Raw genomic sequence first — 21,579 nt, 5'->3', positions numbered from 1 at the left:
TATCGTTTTTGATATACAGTTATACAATATGATTATAAACTGACCTCTGAAATATTATCTCACCATACGTACCATGCAATTTATACACAACGTTTAGCCTCCTTTTCTTAAGTACATGTGAACAGCTTTTAATGAATCAAACTTTTTGCCATTGCTTTAAAAAAAGAAGAATGCATATTCTTTAGGATACAAGGTAGAGATAATAAGGTTTCGATTTCATCTGTAGAGAACTTGCGATAGTTTGATTGCATGTAATTTCAATAATTTTTTTTTTTATTGTTCTTTCAATCATCAAGAAAAAAATAAAGATATATGGATCACATCCAAATTGAATTTCTCTGTATCCCCTCCTTCCGCCAAAATTGACGATTTATAGCCGATAATTTATAGCGGAGAAGGATTTTCAAGTTTTCCGGGTTTTTGTTTGCTGTCAATATGTTTTGGATGAGTCTGCCCCTTCCCCGCCCTCATCCCCTTCGCGGTACCAACAATACAGGGAATTATAGCTAGTTTATAGGTCATTCCTACCCTAGCTACCTCCTTTCTTCTCTCCTTAAAAAGGCTTATAAAATTATCGCTTATATATGTACTCTACTTCAATCTGATTTGATTTGGACACAACGATCTCTCTGCCCCTCTCTCTCTCTCTCTCTCTCTCTCTCTCTCTCTCTCTCTCTCTGTAACCTCGACCATGACATTGGATTATGGGTAGACTATATTACATGTATTTGTATTATTGTCGTTCAGCTCGTATATCTTCTACGTTTTCTAAACTTGTAATTTAAATCTTGGTGTCTAAGCTTCATCATAACCTTTAATTTCATAGGTTGGTTTTTGTTTTATTGAGTTTCGTTTCATAGCTAAAATCACACTCAATTTTAATTATTTACATTAAATAAATCGGTCTTCGTTTACCTTTGTTAAACAGTTGGCACAAATTTACTATGGGTTAAAATGCATCGGAGAAGATTACATACATCGAGTTAAAATACATCAGGGATAATACATACAGGGCAAGCAAAATCATTTAGATTAGCAAAGCACACAGTGTTATCGCTTACTAAATTGTTTATACTGTACGGGGTTAACTCATCAAAGTTAATTTAATCACTATATAACCACTATTTAAGAGTAATTAAGACATTTGTTTGTACATAAGAACATTTTAAAATTATCTTTATTTAAACTAGTTGAATGTCGCTAGGATATAAGTTTCAGATCAACGATTTCATTGGACAATGTTGATATCGAATCTCAAATTTCGTATTTTGAATTTCGAATCTCAAATAAGACTTCTGGACTTCCGTAGCTATTAAGTCACATTTCTATAACTTTTAGCTAACATTCAGTTGACTGAATGTCACAGCCCCATCCTGTGTTCGTACGAAACTTGTTGCATGTCGGGTACATGCTGAGCAATGATTGTATCAATGTCCAAAGAACTCGCCATGAAACTTAAACAATGTCGAACTACTTGTCTACACGCTGGCGAGAAGTGCCGACATACGTGTACTTAAAATAATTGCTGGCGTGCAAATCAAATCGTAGACATTAGTTCCGCATGTCTGCAAGACAAAACCTTTTAACCAGAAGTTCACCCTAATAATACACTTCATACCCAAATTTTGTGGAGGAATGACCCAATATCCACCAGGAAAAGCACTGAGGTTACAAAATTAATTAATATAAATGTACAACAACAAGAAATGCATATTTACAACAAAGCATGTTAAACACAAAACCTTTCAGGTGGATTTAAAGGACCTTATCCCGCAGAAGTCCTGCCTCTCACTTTTTCTAACGTGATGGTGGCCCCTGATGTCTCTCTAGGTGTCGGAAGCTAAAAAAACTGTGTCAAACAGTGATGATCTGTGCGCAGGTTAACTTCCGGCCGGGGGGGGGGGGGAGGGGGGTAGTGTCGAAAGTAACAAATAAACTTAACGACGTTAAGAGTAGTACAGTATCGACGCTGGTCTGTGGAATTGCATACCTAATGGATAACTGCGACGTCGCCCCCGTTTTAAGTCACAAACAGTGAATACATCCGAATATTGTGTTATGAGTCGCACGGTCTCACGGCGAACTTCAGGCGGAGCATTATTCCGGATGTCGTCAAGGAAACCCTTCATGTGTGGGGTACTTCGGAAGAACCTTCCACTCCGATTGTCTCCCAATTTACACATGGGTTCATGAATAAAATTAGACATCTTGCCAGTAATTCTAAAATCGGTCACTTTCATTGACAATGGAGGTAAACGTACGTTGCATGGGCTGATTGCGAAATTCTCCTTTGCTGAAGTGCAATTGCACTCCATTTTTGCAGAAAGTCGATACCCAGGAACATGTCATAGTGGAAATGGGCAGCATACACTAAATTCTAGTAGTTAAGGAGGGATTCCCCGATGTTCATTTGCGAATCACCAAGGGTACCAACTGACATTGTTCCCCCGCCTCCAGCGAATTTAAAATCTATATTGGAGGAAATTTTGGGAGCGGCGACATCTGGTCATGAACCCGTTGTACTAAACTAAAAACTAAAAAACTAAAATCTAACAGTATCATCTAACATCTAATGTGTGCTGTGTATGTTCGAACAAGGTCGCGGATTGATAAAGAATTGGTAATGAAATTAGCATTGCATGTTTACTTATAAGGAAATTAATTCCCGGGTAAACTATACAATTAAACATTTAGTTAAAAATCAACGCAAACTCTCACTAACTCTCTCTCCCTCTCTCTCTCTCATATATAATTAATCAGGGTTTTTTTTATTTCTCGACCAATATCTAAATAACCTCCTACATGTATAGAAAACACATTGACATGTTCTGACCTTAGCGGCAGGACTGCGTTTTAAAACAGAACTAACGACTTACGATAAAATAAATTTAATGACTGCTAAATAAAAACAAACTCACGTGAGGTTTACCACCCGGTGAATTTCAAGTAATTAGTTGTTAACATGATTATTTAAGTATCGATAAATTATTAACTAAAAAATGTGATATTTAAAATTACGATAACAGTGTGTCTTGTGATTTGGCGCTCTTGAGTGGAAAATTTGACTTATAGCTCAAAATAAAACACATGTGATTTAAATAGTTGAATTAAAAAAATAATATTGAAAAATAAACAGTCAAAATCCGTACAGTGAATGTCAGGGGAATATGTCACCCGGGATTTTCTTTGCTTATCTGGTGACAACTGTAATAATGACCAAGGCTTCTTTAATAAAGTTTACGTAGTTTATTCTTGAGTGTCCAGCAAAAAGTCATAAGTTATTATAAGACATATAAAAACATAAGTAGTAAAACATTGAGTCTTTGCACTGAAAACAATATGCAACAAAATCTTAAAGTTAAGATATTTACTGACCACATCAATTAGAACCTATGATTCACATGTGCACATAATATCAAATGACAATAGATGTTTCAATACACTAAACAATCACTACAAAAATGGGGGAAATTAACTTAAATGGAGAACTCGCTTGACCATGATGAGGTACACTATTTATGAAGAACAAAGCTAGGGTGTTTTGACAAACATTTGTTAAGTACCAATCAACATGAACAAATAAGCAATCTAGATCCTTAATAATGAGAATAATTATCTGTTGGAGCCTTGGAATGGGACTAAGGAAATAGAAAACCTATCTATGCAAATAACACCTAGAAGTATACAAGTTTCAGTAGTCAAAGACATAAGTGCACATGTAACTGACTATAAAAACAAACAAAACTACAACGATTGCTACAAAAATGCTAAAACATAGTATTAAAAGACATATCAACACTTACACATTGTTCTGGGAACAATCGGTCAATGCAAATAATTGAAAAACACATATCTCGAGGAAAATATCCTGTCAGCGTACAACTTTCCATTTGTGCAGAAACATAAACACATTATATAAACTCTAAACCGGTCACGTGACAATATCCGGAATGTGAAATAGCAATTTTACAAATGTTGAGTAAATTAGCTTTCTGAATCTCAAAAAGACACAAGAGTTGTAATTGAATAATAATCAATATCCTATCCTTGAATTATCATTTAAAATGATTAGTTAGTTAATTTAAGACTTATCACGCCATGCGCGTTTTTTCCGGAAATAAAATTAACAAAGAAAATAAATTAATATTTTAACTTACTAATTTTGAAATTAACAGAATAAAATAGATTTACCGAATCACAAGTAATTTTGTTAATGATAGTTAAAATGAATCGTTGAATGCATTTTAACAAAGACCTTACTAACATTTTGTGACAAATTAAGCAACCTGAATAAACAATGTATATTCATGCTTTCTTTGAAAATATTGTACAAAGTGCATGGAACAAAATGAACACAAATAAATCAAAATATAAAATTGTAAGTTGCATATTTATAAATGGTATACATAAAAATAAAAATATAGTTTCCTACCTGTAATAATGACCAAGGCTTCTTTAATAAAGTTTACGTAGTTTATTCTTGAGTGTCCAGCAAAAAGTGACGCGCTGGGCACTGGATACAAAAATCAGCCTGGTCGAGGTAGGGTTCAACAAAGGGGGAATTATCAGAACAACAAAAACATATACAGATACATATACCCAAATTACCTATCGGGGGCCTCTCACAGAAAAGATACCTAAAAGAGCAGGTCTAACAAAGAAACTTAATCCGATGACCTGACACTAATTGAGTCAAGAGGACATCAAAAGAATTTGTTAATCGCATTGCGTGGCTTCGCGTAAAGGCTATTTGTTGATAAATAAAATGGAATTTAACGTGCAATCAAAATGTGTGAATATTTACCTAACTTCTTAACTTTTTGGCTTTAAGCTAAAATACGTGTTAATCATTATTCTGCGATAAAGAAGGGATTAACTTAGGAATTTTCTTGACGATGTTAGATTGAAATTGCAAATTTTAAGATAGAATAAATAATTTATTTTTATATCAAATTTATTATAAAATATAGAAGAGGGTCGATTAGACCTGATGATAAATACATAGGGAAGTAGAGTGGTCTACAGGGGATGACAGTGCGTACAGGGGGTGACAGGGGCATGCAATGGCACACAGGGGATGTATACAGGGGCGCACATCAGATGTCAGGGTATACATGGGTTCTGTACAGGGGTGACAGGGGATTTTCTTACGGGCTAGGGTATCTAGAGCCAGTTGTGTGCAATGTCGACTACTGCACTTGCTAGGACACCATCTACCTTAACCAGTATATGTATGTGCCGTACACTTCCCCATCGGCAAAGCTCCCAGACCTGACGGATGGCACAACTCAAGTAGCCGCCCCTACTGTTGGAGAATCAGGGATACTTACATGCTTGGTGTCACCACTTTTGCCCACGCGAGCTTATGAGATACGAGGATTCGGCCCGAGACTTGTTCAGGCAATCTCGCTTTAAATACCCCTGCTGATTGCATGCATAACATAAAACAGACCCCCACTGACGACCGCGAGGACTAGGGCGATTACACGCATTACTGGCAATAGCTATATGAGCAACAGGCTCTAGCCTCTGTGGCAGATCACGCCTTGCTAGTCTATGAGAATCACTACGCAGCGAGTGTAATGAGGATCTCGACTGCCCTGACGGACCCACCTTACAACAGTTTCCACCAAAGTACGGCCCTATTACTCTGACATACCATTCACGTGTCCCAACATTGCTGTCCGAAACGTGGCCTGCCCTACTGTCTCCAGTATTCCAGTGGTCTGGGAATCCCAACCATGGATGCTGTCCTTGACTGTGTCTCTGGCCAGGAGAACCATCCTCAGTTGGACTACCGTCCCCATATTACTTGATGCCATTCGAACAGGGATCACAGCGTTAGCAACCCTGGGAAAGCTAGCATTTAATAAAGGGTCCCCAGTGTCCACTGCCCCTTGACCCATAGACTGTGAACCCATTTGCGCCTCAAGAGGTGGGATGGCGTGCGAATTCACATTAGGACTTAATCCCTGAGAATGATTTTCCCCCAAGGACCCCGACACCTTTACTAACAATTTAGTTATCTGGGCAAGCCTGTGACGCCAAAGCTAAAACCCCTGCTTTCAATTAGGACACAATTTTGGTCCGCCGGGAGGACTCCATGGCCCGTGATTTACCAGACCCAGCTGCATCTTACACCCATTTTTTATGTAGCCCTATCCCCACTCACCCCTGGGTAAGGGAAATGTCTAACTACCCTATCACAGAAGTATCTTTAATAACCCGGGTGTGCGGAGTGCTGTGCACTGGCGGCATAAAAAGGCGTTATCAAGTCTAAAAGCTGGTCAGTCCTATTGTACACCTGACCTCTTACTGCATTTATATCCTCTTAAACTTGGGTCCCAGCTAGATCAGCCTCCCTAGGTCCCTTGCTCTCCGGAACATTTATGAAACTCGTCATTTGTGAGCCAACCCTGCCCAAACCAAATGACCAATGCTTAATCTGTTAATAGCTATTTTTGAATTTTATCAACTGTGTGTACCTGTCTGCAGCCTGTGTCGACTGCAGGGAAACAGCCCTACTACATCAGGACATATCTCAAGGCGGCGACCTGTGGTTCAGATAAAGCCATAGGATACGTCACACAGATAAGAGTCCCGTCTTTTTTTGTGACTTACAAGTTTAGTATGTTATAGATGGGTAATCCTTCTAAATATATATGTATTTATAGTCCAATCCACACTTTGCAAAAGTTGTTCCCCTTTACGGGATCAACCCAAAGGTCAAAAGGGAAAAAACAACTTTTCCCTTCTTTATGCAACCAAATATTTGGGCGTCCTGTGAAACAATCTCTTGCAATTTAATTTTTTCCTTCGATGTGTGGGTTGCCCCAACTTGGGGCAATCAAAACTCACAGAGGAATCCTATTTCTAATGTCAAATGGCGAGGTAACAACCCTCTAAACTACAAAGGCTACTGTGAGAAATATATGGGTTTTTCCCTAAAGATGGCGGCCAAGGGACATAACTTTTGTAAAGTGTGGATTGGTCTATTGACTCGTGATTGAAGGGTTAGTTTCATACCAACTTTTCATAAACTTGAAGTTTTCACTTAAAGCCATTTTCCCATCTTAAATCTAAATGGTATAGTTAATTAACATAAAAACTTTGAAAATCGCTAATATAAAAGATTTACGTACAATGTAAACAAAACTCTGTCGATATTTCATTTAGTAAATTGATATTCTTCATGACTTCGGTGTTTATGTTTGACAGTAAGCATGTAGAAAATTAAACATTTACATCTGAAGATAATCGATTGTAAGTTTTGAACTGACAAGCAAGAAATCTACGCTATCGAGTAGAGCGTTAAAAATACCAAAAAACTGTAAAGAAAGAAGCGCGTTCTCGTTGATGTAGACTTCCTATCGATAAAAACAATGAAATCAAATATAATGTTAATGTTATCAATGTTTTCTTTCCCAAAATTGTTACAAAACAGTGTAGTGCAATCGGTTAGAAATTGAATTAAAAATGTAAGTCCTGAGTTCAAATCCCGATGGAGCTTTTATCATAGGCGTTGGACCCCCCCCCCCCCCACACACTTTTATTGCAAATTTATACCTTACCATTAGAAACGTAGCATAATAGAGGGTTCAGCCCCCTCACTTTTTCTCGCAGGAAAGATTATTGTTTCTAAATTTACCTTGAAAGATTGAAAAGTTGGATTCAGAAGCAAACTAACCCCCCCCCCCCCCCCCCCCGGATTAGGAATTTCTTGATTTTGGAAAAAAAAATTGTTTTTTTTACGGGAAGTATAGGTATACCCCCCCCCCCCCCCCCCCCCCCCAGGGATTAGGATTTCCATGATTTTGGGAATTACTTTTTTCTCAATATTTCAGAGGATGAGTCTAGCCCCCCCACTTTCAATTTGCTTCCGACGCCAGTGTTTATAATAAATTGATACATTCCAAAAATGTTTATAAATATTTTTAGTCAAATATTGTAATATTTGAAAAACCGGTGACGTAATTAGTTTATAATATACTTCTATCCACGCTATTAATATATGATCCATACAACCTTAATTAGAATTTCCTTTCCCAAATTACTGGATCCGCCGCTGGTATTAATTAGTACCGAAAAATTAAACATAATGTGAACAGAGGAATAAGTGGTTTCATGTTGCGCGTCGGATGAATGGCGGGATCTAGGATGTATTGAAAGTCTGCCTTCTACTCTCCTTTCATGTATATACCGGCATATCAACAGATACAGTTGATGGCATTTACATCTCGGTGATAGGGCCATTGACCATGCAGTGTGGCTCTGTATCGTGCCGCTGCCTACATGTATCTTGACACGATATCTCAGCATTCAAAGTCCATTCAAAAGACAGGACACGTTCTATTCTTAATTCTGGATTTTTAGAGAGTGGCTATTTAAGGTTTTGTTTTGTTTGTGTATTGGGTTCAATACTACTTCTCAAGAAGCATGAAGTCAAACGGAATGAATTAACTGGCCAAAAAGGGATTAAAATTCAAATTATGTAAACAGTTTCTAACATTTCTAAAAATCAGGTGAAATATACAACCAAAATATATACATTCCTGTATACCGTTAGTATTATTTATATTACTATGAATGTTAATGTATTTATCAAATTCATAGTTCAACTTTTTTATGTATAGTTATGTTTTTAATTACGACAGCATCATGTGTTAATATACATCCCGAGAATGACACTATATTGTGTGTTTATCTTCATAGTTAATGTCGCCCTCAACAAACCAGCGTACCAACAGGACCCACGGTATAGTGACACACATGACGCCAGTTACGCTGTAGACGGACGTAAATCAGACCTGAGTAGGGATGGAGGTCAATGTGCTGTATCACAGCCCAGACAAACCGCCACCTGGTGGGTGAACCTGACCACCATCCATAGCATCCACCACATCACCATATACTTCATGACAAACGGATTTGGGCTGGGTATAGTCACATTTTATTCTTTTATACAATGTATTTACCCTCAGATAACAGTTCTGTTAAAACCCAAATTATATTTATTTCCACTGACTATTATATTTAAGAATAATCCTATCGTGATTGATGTAAAAGTTCGTACCACGATTTTACTATACCAGTAAAATAGTTATTCTGCATGTTTTTTTGTTGGTTTCTCTATGCTGCCGTGCGTTGGCTCCTTTATTTTCCACGTTTGTTTTAATACCAATAATCCCTCATGTTTGTATCGCTTATCGAACGAAATATTGAACACAAGTTGATGCTGAAATTTAGTAAGAAAGCTGCTTTTGCACCCGCTTTAAAACTTTAAAAACACCACATTAGTCATTTATTTTTATTCTACATAGCAACCGACTATTAAAATACTTAATGTATTTAAAAACACATACACGTCACTAAAGGATTCTAAGAGTTTAAGAAATATGTCTACACTCTAAAAATATACTACGATACTTCTCATTTGATTGGAGATGGGAAAACCTGATTCTTCGGGACATTTACAATGTACAAGAAAAGTGCTTTTAATGAAACAATTAAAAACGAAAATATACGTATGAATGAAATATCAGTGATAATCTGCAGGAAACATGTGCTTTTCTTTTGTGCAATCTGACAACCTAAATCCACGTGTTTTGTGTACTTTTTGAGATATTTAACGTACACACATTTTTTGTGTTTTTAGACTCTCAGTCTGTCATAACATCACCGAGGTTTTATAGTTTAAGCATTTATATGATTATAAATTCATCTCAGGTCAGTTACATACATGGTTCTAAATTCAATAACATAAACAGGTTTTCAAATACAAGTTGTCCAGAGGTGGGGGGTCCGATGGTTATTTGATTTTTCCGGGGGGGGGGGGGGGGGGGTCCGGAGCCCTGACACCCCCTCCCAGATCTGCTCATGCTACATGTACGACGTCTGCTATAAGTAAAATGCATGGACGGGGTTTTTGTCTTGGTGAATTGTTACACTATTTGTAGTTTGTGACATTCACCAATTAAAATAATTATTATTTTAACTATAAATTTTAATTTTTATTATTCTCTACTTAAATTTGTGATATACATGTAAGCATTAATTGGATAATATATGATAATTATTAAAAACACAAATTTCAATCTCCTATGTAATATCGGATCTTTGTTGGTTGTCTTTGGGGGAAAAAACACAACATGTAACAGGTTTAACGAATACACGGGGTGTTATATATATAGAAATACATGCAAACGTTTTGTTTATTCCACTGCTTATCGTTTTATTTATTACCTACACACAACTCCAAAAGAATTTTATTACAATAAGATTTTTAGGATTTTTTTACAGAGCGTGTTGCATCCATTATTGTTAAATTAATGCTCCTCAGACCAATAAGGATATTGTTTTATTAATCTAGCTTCTTTTATCAGTTCATCTTTGATCGTGATTCCTTTTGTAGACTTTTATTCTGGTTTGTCAAATTACTTCATTGGATTCTCGGTGTACGTCTCCAACACAACAGACAGACTACAGGGAACACTGTGTTACAAGGACGATAACTTTACAGCACTCACCTTACATTCTGTCTTCACTACCACCTGTCCTGTACATGGACAGTACGTTATCTACTACAACGAGAGACTACCAGGAGTTATCTACCCTAGAGGGTACTCTACAATTGTTGACATTAACCTCTGTGAAGTGGAGGTGTATGGTGAGTGTTCCTTATTACTTGAATTCAACCTTGAATACTGATGTTGTGGGTGTTCATATGTCAATTTATATCAATGCACGTTTGGAACAGCAATACTGCGTCCAGTGACACTTGCGTTGTAATGATAAGAGTCTAAGATTACGTCTAATACTAGGACGTATTTAAACTCACTTGTAATTTGCAATAGAATGCAGGATTGTTGTAGTACTGATACGAACACATGCATGCGCTTTTATCAAATCCCCTGTATCATCAGTAGTTAAGAAACCAATCAACATGACTTGCATTTAATAAACCAAGAATTGCGCCCTCTTGTTCCCGCTTAAGACACAAAAGGAAGCATAATACGCTAGTGTGTGATACAGGAGGCCAGCTTCGCTGATGTCATTCTTCGAAGGTGAGTCTAAGATCACTAAAAAGGAGTAGTTACACAGGAAACCAGTAATCAGGTGCACCACGCGCGGTCCAATGAGGAGCCACATTCAGAGACATAACACGTTGGCATAGACGAGCTGATGATTGTCGGAGAACGGGATTATGTTTGTCACGTCAGACAATTGAAAAAACCCGAAAAACAGCCATATGACGGCGTTGAATATAATACTAGATTCTGAAGTCATTACTCATAGGTTTGGGAGTCGAGTGAAATTGAATTATAAATCAACAGAATGAATTGATATATCTTCTTTTAAAGTTTAAGATATCAAAGACAATGGGGTGGGGGGGGGGGGGGTAGAGAGATACGATGCATACATAAATCTTATCTTATATATAAACTAATAATCAAAATAGGTGGGGAATAGTTTTTTTTTACCCCCTCTTTTTTATTTGAAAAACAAAAACTGGTAATCATTTGTGTAGTGATACTTTATCACCGTACATTGTCAAAAGTGATTTTGATGTACCTGAGATAATATCTAGCGGCATGATATATAAATGCTCTTTTAATTAAATGTTTTTTAAATAAATAAGAAACCATTATAATTGTTTTAAGTGCTGGCTGTTTTTACTCTTTATAGGATGCCCTGGAGGGTTTTACGGACCGAACTGTTCTAACGCCTGTCCAGATACCAATTGTTTCTGTCACTTAGAAACGGGCATCTGTCAGGGCTGCAAGCCTGGGTATCAAGGTTACCTGTGTAAATCAGGTAATGCATGTTCTATTACACATTTTTAAACATTTGGACTATACATGGATATTAAAGTATGGTCTTAGTGTAACTGATTTATAATGTGTACGGTTTTTTATATTGCGTTAAGTTTACCTGTAACGGAAAAACTTCATCTTTTTATAGATAACCGAACACCACCATCACTGTAAACCAAGCTATGCCAGATTGTATATGCTCCTATGATTTTGCTTTATATCCTAACGCCATCAATGGGCTAGTGACGTTTCTTTTCGTGCAACGATTTACTGTTAGCTGGATAAAAAAAACAAATATTGATACTTAGTGATCACTTTTCATTCCAAGCGCAGGTCTCTAAATATTTGTGTTACCAATTTTCAATGTTAGGACATTGACAAAACCTGTGACATTTAAAAAAAAAGGCCGACATAGAAAGAAAACTGATTTGTACTGCAAGATGATTAAAACATACAATACCTTCAAATCAAACAAACTGATAATGTATAAAACAAAAAGAGAAAAGTGAAGTTAATTGACAATTTAAGACAATATAGCTATTTTGATGTTACATGTATTTTAGATAACAAAATATTCATAGAGATACTGTGCGCCTAGTATCTTTAGTTTTAGTAACTTTTGTAATAAAAAAAAAGATTTGTCGCCAACGCTTTTGATTAATGACTAAAAAAAAAAAACCGAGCTTACTACAACCCCTTTGTGTTATCATTCAGAACGCAAACTTTTAGACGTTATCCTGCGTTATAGTATATTTTGCATATAACACCATGCACGTATACATTTTAAAGATTTTTCTGTGAAAAGTGTTCAGTGATGTTGGTTTGCATACATGTTTAGTTACCGTTCTATAATATTGACCAGCAAATAATGTGCAAGTCAACATTATATTTTTCCAAAAGCGTGTGGTCGAGGATATTATGGTGCTGAATGTCAACAAGGATGTGGACACTGCCGTGACTTAACTAAGTGTTTCCACACCAACGGGTCATGTTTAACTGGGTGTGAAGCTGGTTATCATGGGGAAGCGTGTAAAGCATGTGAGTGGAAATATAATATATTTTAAGAAATAACAGAAAAATAATTAACTTACATTTTAGTTAACAAAATGGCAAGCATCCATTTTGCATGTATCAAGGTTTTGATTCATACTTTATGTATTTTATCTTTAGCTTGCCCTTACGAATTCTTTGGACAGGAATGTGGTAACAGATGTTATTATAATTTATACGTTATCTATTACTTTCAGCTTGCCCATACGGGTTCTTTGGACCAGACTGTCTTCACGAATGTAACGACACCTGTGATGGTTGTAACAGATTCAATGGCTCTTGTGATTCTGGATGTAACCCTGGATGGCAGGGATATGAGTGCCAAGATGGTAATGAAGTGCATCCAAAGTTGATCTACGTATTTAGAGAACATCTAATTTGCATGAGTAAAACATGTTTGGAGTTCAAAGATGAACACATATTTTATGAGGTAGTTACACACAAATATGAGGATTAAAAAAAATTTGATGTACTTATTGCCAGTTAATGTGTATATTGTAATATTGTTAAAGATATTGGTCATTATACAGTGCTGTTTATTTTTTAAGACAATAATAATTAATTTCAGTGTCATATTATTAAAATAATATTTTTTTATAAAGCCTTTGAATTACTTAGTGCTTGCTTAAGGTAACGCACTTACCATGAATATGCTATATAATATTTAAACGCAAAGTAGATTCTTTAAATAGCAAATGCAGGCAATAAAAAAGACATTTTTATATACTATTTTTACCCATTTGTTTTTGTTTTTTTTCAATTGGCGTTAAAAAATTAATTATTTAATTATATAATATAATGATTTTATACTCATTTAAATAGCTTGCGATACAGGATCATTTGGTGATAACTGCAGTAAAACATGCGGACACTGTCGTGACGTCAACCAGTGTTCAATTATTAACGGAACATGTTTGACTGGATGTGATGTTGGTTATCACGGGGGCTTGTGTAAAACACGTAAGTAATAACGCTCAACAAGGTATGGACTTCATACTGAACTTGTTCTCTATAAAACATGTTTGTTTGAGGATCATTTTAAAGGAACTTAGACACGATTCGAGATCAAAATGTTATATGTTCTATTTTTATGCATAAAATAATTGACTTGTACATTATGAATGATTGGCCAAAATTTGAATGTCCGATGGCAAGTTACAAGCTTGACACAGAGGTTAGAATTATTGATATGTAAACAAAGCTCGAGTCTTATAGTTGTTTACAAATAATGTTAAGTAAGGGAATTAACGTTTCTTTGACAAAATGACGTGTGGGAAACAAGATAAAGTGATTCAGTGTGTTCATAAATAATATCAACAAAAGAGAGCACCAATTGAATAGAAACGTATAACAATGCAACACATATGTAAAAAATAACAAGACGTGAGCTTTGTTTACAAAATAAAGAATATCAAACTATGTGTCTTGCTTGTAACTCGATATTTGAATTTCAAACTGTAAGGAAGCATTAACAATATCCTATTAACCATTTTAGACATTGAAAAAAAATATATTTGAAAATTTTTAACTCAAATCGTGTCCAAGTCCCTTTATGCAAAACACAATTTAATTCAGCAAGACAAATTAATTTAAACTTCCTTGATATAATTCAGAATTATTGATTTATCATATTAAGATATTATAGACATCAGTGCACCTTTCATATAATGTTGTTGTGATGTACATTTACCTTTTCTAAAAATAATACGATAAAAAGTTCACAGGCTGGAACCGACTGAATAGTACTGTTGTCACCTCCAATCTTCTGTTAGTTGCCAATATTTCTATCATTCAATGACAAAATGCCAGAGTCAGATTCTTTGTACGTATTTGCTTCATTATCCATGTGTTTAATGTAGTTTGCCCTTACGGATTTTTTGGACCGGATTGTGCTGACAGATGTAACGACACCTGTGATGGTTGTAACAGATTCAATGGTTCTTGTGATACTGGGTGTAACCCCGGATGGCAGGGATATGAGTGTCAAAATGGTAATGGAGATTTTGTACACATATATAATATGTACTGAATTAGTCAAACCAACTTTTACTAACATATTACTTGAATAATACAGATATTGTGTACATTTGTACTGATTACTGAGTAATTGACGAGACAAAATATAATGTTTTAAAACTATAGCATTTAGACATACAACTGAGAGAAAAGTCAGAAAAAGAGTTATTTCCCCTTTGCATAGATAAAATATATAAATATTTGGAAATTTAGTATTTAAAGTAGATCAAGTGTTCTGTGACGTCACACTTTTTTGTAAAACTTTGAATTCTTTAAAAATTGTGCAAGATAGTTTTATTTATTTATGTGAATATAATCACATGGATGTAATTAGAATTATTGGTAGGTTAAAGATATTTTCGCACTTAATTTTATACTAAATTTCCAAATATTTATATATTTTATCTATGCAAAGGGGAAATAACTCTTTTTCTGACTTTTCTCTCAGTTGTATGTCTAAATGCTATAGTTTTAAAATATTTTTGTAATTTTAGTTTTCTGATAAAGTTGACATTAAAATTAAACAAGAAAAACAAATTTCTGCCTACAAGATTTTACTTTTAACAGAGAAAAATACATTTTTCTAATGCTAAAATATGCTTTAGTTTATGTTTATCTGGCATCTTAAAAAGTGTGATGACATGTATATTTTTTCTAACAATTGATGACATTTAAGTCTATTAAGTCGAAATCAGTTCGGTTTTTCAACTTTCCTCAGAGAATTTTACGAGTATGGAGCTACCTTAAGGCAATAAAACTGTTTATAAGTATCATAAGATTAATCCATAACAATTGAGCTGATTTTTTTTCTAACCATCAAACCCTTAGACGAAAAGTAATATTAAAAGTGAGTTTATTCACTGTATTTTACCAAACATTAATAACAAAACATTAAGTTACTACATACAACTTATTTTGTATGCAATGATTGTGTTACAAATATAAATTATGCAACGAAATTTTTAAAACCTGTAGATGTTGAAGTCGTTAGTGTGTCGTCATGTTCAGCGTTGTTATCAGCTCAGCCAATTTTTGATGTAGCCAAACAAGAATAAATCCCATTTTTTAGAATTTTTTTTTTATTAACAATTGACAAATGCATGCCCCGTGCATTAAATTATTCGTTTTAGTACACCCTCCCTGCCCACAAAATAATCTTGCTCTATTATATATGAGTTAATATCTTTATAAATTGCTCTAGTTTTGATACAGTTTGTTTGATTTCAGAAATCATTCTTTTATTTAATCATAAAAAAGGACGAAACTTCAGTTCGGTTTGTTTAAAATGTATTAAATGTCCTTTCAATAGCTTGCGATACAGGGTCTTTTGGTGACAACTGCAGTGATATATGTGGATACTGTCGTGACATAGACCAGTGTTCTAATATCAACGGAACATGTTTAACTGGGTGTGATGCAGGCTATCACATGGACTTGTGTAAAACACGTGAGTAATAATTTTTAACAAGGAAGGAACTTCAGATTCAACCCCACCCACCCGGAAATAAAATGTATAATGATCATTTTAAGAAAAACAATTGTCATTACAAAATATTTACATTCCACGTATATTTTGCATGGAAAGCTACTGCAGATATAGCACCATAACACAGACATGGTACTAAAAGGTTAAATCACGAGTTTTAATTGTGACGTCACAAACGTTGAACGCTGATAAATACAACGTCACAAGCGAAAATCAAAGATCACTCTTGTGGCTGTTACAGTGGTTCTTCCATTAATTTAAACTTACCCATGGGATAGTGCAGTAATTTTGAGGTATAATTCGCATTTGCATACAAGGCAAGAAGGTAAAAAATGTAAATATAAGCATTAAATCCTTGGAAAGATATAGTCTCATTACTGCAACGGTGTGTGCAAACAAATTTTCATAACGCGCTAACGAGCGTTATTCAATTTGTATGCACACACCGTTGCAGTTATGAGACTATATCTTTCAAAAAATAAAGATTCAATACTTAAATAATTTAAACTTCTTTCCTTTTGGATCATGCATATGAAACTATTTGATTTCGGTATTACCTACATCAATAAACAATTAATTAAATTATTGGGATATGCATGTACATTTCCTTAAAAGTAACCTTAAAAATAGTCGACTATCTGGAGGCGACTGAATGGTAATGTTGTCTCTCTTATATTTACATTCCACATATATTTTGTATGTAACGCTACTGCAGATATATAGAGGATATCTATATTGTGTGATTTTATATTTGCTTTATCCAACGAGTTGAAATGGTGTATATATTCGCGAGGCTTGCCGAGCGAATATAACCATTTCAACGAGTTGGATAAAGCAAATATAAAATCACACAATTATAGATGTTCTATTTATCTCATACAATTTGATTTATATTATGAAGCTTTTGAGACAGTCCCTTGTGTGACCCAAATTGTTTTTTTTTTTTCAAAGGTTAAAAACGATGATGCAACGTTGTGTTATGCGGCTATTGTGACCTTGCGCAATACAATTTAGTACGTCATTCCTGAGATAAATCTAACTGTTTTAATGTAAAGTTTCACTGAAATAAACCTTAAAATAATTTTTTAGCTCTAGATAATTTTTCTTAGAGCTTATTCACTTGATTAAATGGAAATTCCGATTAGAAGACTTGAATAATCAAGTTTGTTGACATAGGGGGCCTACACAAAGTTGCGAATGCTCGTTAGTTTGAATTGACTCGAACGAGGAACAGTTGCTGATACATGATGTTTAATAAAACAAACACTAGGCTAATTGAAAATAGTGAATAAGGATGCTTACTGGTGGTGGAATAAAAGTCTCATGAAACATTATTTCGGTAAGTTCTTGTATATAAACACAACCAGAGCGCTCTGTTTTCAACGCGTCGTCAGGATGAACTCCTTGATATTTAACGTAATTTGTAGTTTTATAAACTTCACAAAGCAAATTGAAAGTTGGAAGTGGGCTAAATTTATCAAAAATCTTGACAAACAAGAAAAAAGGGTCTTGTGGTTACGGTTATGAATAACTTTGCAAAAAAGGTGCCCCCCCCCACTCACAATAGCCCCCCGGTTCCGACGCCTGTTCTACGCAGTTATGTGTTTTCCTTCATATTTGTAATTTAAATCTTTGACAAAATCAATTTTATATTAATTTTTGTAGTAGATATAGTTATGTTGAAAGTACTAGCAAATCTTCGAAAATAGGTCACTGAAGCGTTGAAGCGAGGGGCTGTGTCAAAAGTAGTTCCGACCGGAAGTATTTGATATAGCATCACCCGTGTGATATAGCAAAGGTTTATCACACGGGTAATATACACCACACGTATGAGATAAAGCACCATAACACAAACAGGGTACTAAAAGGTTAAATCACGAGTTTTAATTGTGACGTCACAAACGTTGAACGCTGATAAATACAACGTCATAAGCGAAAATCAAATATCACGCTTGTGGCTGTTACTGTGGCTCTTCAATTAATTTGAACTTACCCATTGGATAATACAGTAATTTGAGGTATCATTCGCATTTGCGTCCAAGGCAAGAAGGTAAACAAATGTAAAAATAAGCATTAAATCCTTATTTTTTGAAAGATATATTCTCATAACTGCAACGGTGTGTGCATACAAATTGAATAACGCGCGTTAGTATTTGTATGCACACACCGTTGGAGTTATGAGACTATATCTTTAAAAAAATAAGGATTCAATACTTAAATATATCTTTAAGCTGCCTTTTGTGCAATTTTTACTTAAATGTATGTCAAATTCTGAATATATGTACATTTGTGTTTCATAATTTATATGTTAAACGTAGCTTGTCCGTCCGGATTCTTTGGACCAGACTGTGTTGACATATGTAAAGACGCCTGTGATGGTTGTAACAGATTCAATGGTTCCTGTGATTCTGGATGCAACACCGGATGGCAGGGATATGAGTGTCAGATTGGTAAATATGTTATTTGTCAAAAATGCATACAGTATGAATGTATACAATGTCCCCTTTAGCTCATTCACCTTTGTCGACTGAAAGCGGATTTATTAAATGGTGAAATAGAAAAACGAAGCGGCAAAATTTCTGAAGAGTTCTTTAACGTATTATTTTGTAAAGATTAAATAAAAAACATAATAACCTTTCCCCACGGTTTTAAAGTTAGAAACATAACCATTTAATAGTTTTTTTAAGTGCATAAATGACAGGCAGGAGTTTTCTGAGCCAGTAGTTTAGCAGTGATTATCCGAATATTGTGTTATGGGTCGCACGGCCTTATCGCACACGTCAGGCGGATTATTTAATCTGGATATCGTCGAAAAACCCTTTGATGTGTGAGGGTACTATGACCGGTAGAAATTCACAAGTCGGTATGTCGAATAACAATTTATTAATGATCCAAACTTGTCGTTTCTACACGATCTATGCAGTCGGCATGGACAATACAAGGTCCAGTCTCCAGCTGACGATCATTGTGGATAACGACTAATCTGTAGGTAAAACATACATACAGGTGTTAATAAATAGAATTACTCTTGACACAACCAATAGTTAATTTAAAAGATTACTCAAGATATATATTAATTAGTAAAATAACAGGTGACATCTTAATGTCCGGCGGCGAAGGTCTAATTAGAAATAATTAGCACTAACTTAAAGAAACTGTGTGTCACTCTAAATAAGTGTTTCTCACACGGTGACAGTACTTCGGAAGAACCCTTCTTTCCAGCATTTCTTACAAACGCCTCCGGAATCACGGTTTCGGTTGCAGGCGTCTCAGTTGCTGAAAGCTGGCCCTGCCGAAAAATGTGTTCTTCTGCGTGAGGTTCATGAGGCACAGCGTTCCGGAATTGTTGAATGACCATGACGGAATTAACCCTACAGGAAATTCATCGATGGGCTCAAAAAAGTCAGACATCTTGCCAGTAATTTAACAATCGAGCAACCCACTGAAAATAGGTAAACGCACGCGACGTACCGATAAATTTTGCGCTAAGGGAGAGTATGCCTAAAACATTGGCTTTTTGGTCAGTCTAGCACCGACGTGGAACTCTTCTTTGATATAGCTCAATTGTATTTCATTTTCTGCAAAAAGTCGTTACTTAGGAACATGTCATCTTGGAGAAGGGCACCATACACTAGAAAGTTGAGCTGGGATTCCCCGATTTCGATTAGTACACCCCGAGGGCATCCACGACCTTGGTTGTCCCATCAGGTTAACATCTGTATTAGAGAACGCGGGTAGATTAAGGCAACTCCGAGTTGACTGACTGTCGATATTATGATCAATTTAAATTCTTTTAACATTTATAAAATCAGTGCTGAATATTGATATCAAGTTAACGTGTTCGCCATGATATTATTTTTCTGCTTCGGAATCGAGTCGATCTATGAAGCCATTGTATCACGTGACAATTAAAAGGTAACTTTTTACCTTCACAAAAAATCAAAAAGTGTAACACTACACCGAAGTTCATTTGTATGTATGATACAATAATGTGATCGGCGGTTAGTTCAGGATTATTCATTTTACTGCTAGAATCCTCTTGTTAATCGCATAAAATAAATAGTACTAGTGTCATTATGTTTCGGAAGCCCCCTCGACTTCTTCATTTTCATTGAAAATACTATGTATTTTTTTTACATCAGCAAAGCACAGGGTTCTAGCAGCACTTTCAATTAGTTTATGTCATATGCTTTTGATTAATGCCAAATTTAATTTTCATTATATTTTTAGGGCAGTATTACAATTTTGCCTTTTTGTATACAGTGACATAGAAAAGGCCGGTCATGCCACGTAAATGTCTGCCTGCTTACCTTATAACACTTGCTAATGAAACAAAATCTCCATGCCCGTATTATCCTGATTATATCCAAACTGACATTCATCTAAAACTTGTTTATCAGTATGAAATAAGTCTTAATCGCATTGTGATAAAATTGTGATCTTGGCCGCAGTATCCATTACTACACTCTCTGCGCCACGATTTACCTTAACTGATATGCGTCACGAACTGTCCCCATACCAAAAGCCCCCAGACCTGACAAATAGCACAACTCGAGTACCTGCCCCTACTGTTGAAGAACCGGGGAAACTTACATGCTTGTTGTCACCACTTTAACATGTACCCACACGAGCTTAAAGTGGCTCCAAACACCAACAGTTTATTCCGATTTTCAATAGAAGACCACAACACATATACTTATCAAATATTAAAAAGATGATAGTGTTACAATAGGTATATTTAAAGATTTATTTTTTGTAAAATAATTTTAGAAAGTTAACTATTAACAAATTGAAAGATATTTTTCTGACAAATCATGGATATTTCCTTCAGACTTTTTTTTCAGTATTTCCCCCAAAAATAACTGTCCGTATCTTCTTACTCCATTTAACAATCATCTGAAAAAGCTGATTGATGTTATAAGAAAATGCATTTTAATAAAAGTGACAAAAAAATGTATGAAAATCATTGCAAACAAAGACCAAACATATTTTGTTGGAATTTTCTTTCATAATTTTAAACCAAAAAATATGTTTAAGAATATTTTGGAAAGGTTGAAAATTTTATAATCCCCAGCAGGATACGAACTCATCACGTACAAGTCCGTAGTAAACCTTATAACCCATTACACTAAGATGTATGATGAGAATGATGGGAAAGAAAATATTTATAAAATTATTCTTGATTTTATTGAAAAATATGACACAACATGAAGG

General features: G+C 35.1%; 1 protein-coding gene and 1 long non-coding RNA gene across 2 annotated transcripts in view; one reads left to right on the top strand and one right to left on the bottom strand.

Annotated features, from left to right (window-relative positions):
* The window catches only part of LOC128170918 (neurogenic locus notch homolog protein 2-like), a 658,320-nt gene that overhangs the window by 70,502 nt on the left and 566,239 nt on the right, over positions 1-21,579 (top strand). The window contains exons 2-10 of the mRNA XM_052836668.1: positions 8,713-8,937; positions 10,412-10,666; positions 11,686-11,814; positions 12,714-12,851; positions 13,061-13,192; positions 13,686-13,823; positions 14,723-14,854; positions 16,189-16,326; positions 18,684-18,815. Of these exons, the coding sequence (XP_052692628.1) occupies positions 8,713-8,937; positions 10,412-10,666; positions 11,686-11,814; positions 12,714-12,851; positions 13,061-13,192; positions 13,686-13,823; positions 14,723-14,854; positions 16,189-16,326; positions 18,684-18,815 (1,419 nt within the window). The remainder of the gene's footprint in view (positions 1-8,712; positions 8,938-10,411; positions 10,667-11,685; positions 11,815-12,713; positions 12,852-13,060; positions 13,193-13,685; positions 13,824-14,722; positions 14,855-16,188; positions 16,327-18,683; positions 18,816-21,579) is intronic.
* On the bottom strand, positions 19,233-20,776 carry LOC128170961 (uncharacterized). Its single transcript, XR_008241964.1, has 3 exons — positions 20,676-20,776; positions 19,512-19,736; positions 19,233-19,348 (listed from the first exon to the last, which is right to left on the bottom strand). It is a non-coding gene; the product is annotated as an uncharacterized LOC128170961 (long non-coding RNA).

Source organism: Crassostrea angulata, chromosome 2, assembly GCF_025612915.1.
Source record: "Crassostrea angulata isolate pt1a10 chromosome 2, ASM2561291v2, whole genome shotgun sequence".
NCBI lineage: Eukaryota > Metazoa > Mollusca > Bivalvia > Ostreida > Ostreidae > Magallana > Magallana angulata.
Note: the sequence above shows the minus strand (reverse complement) of the source record. Positions and strands in the feature narration are given on the sequence as shown.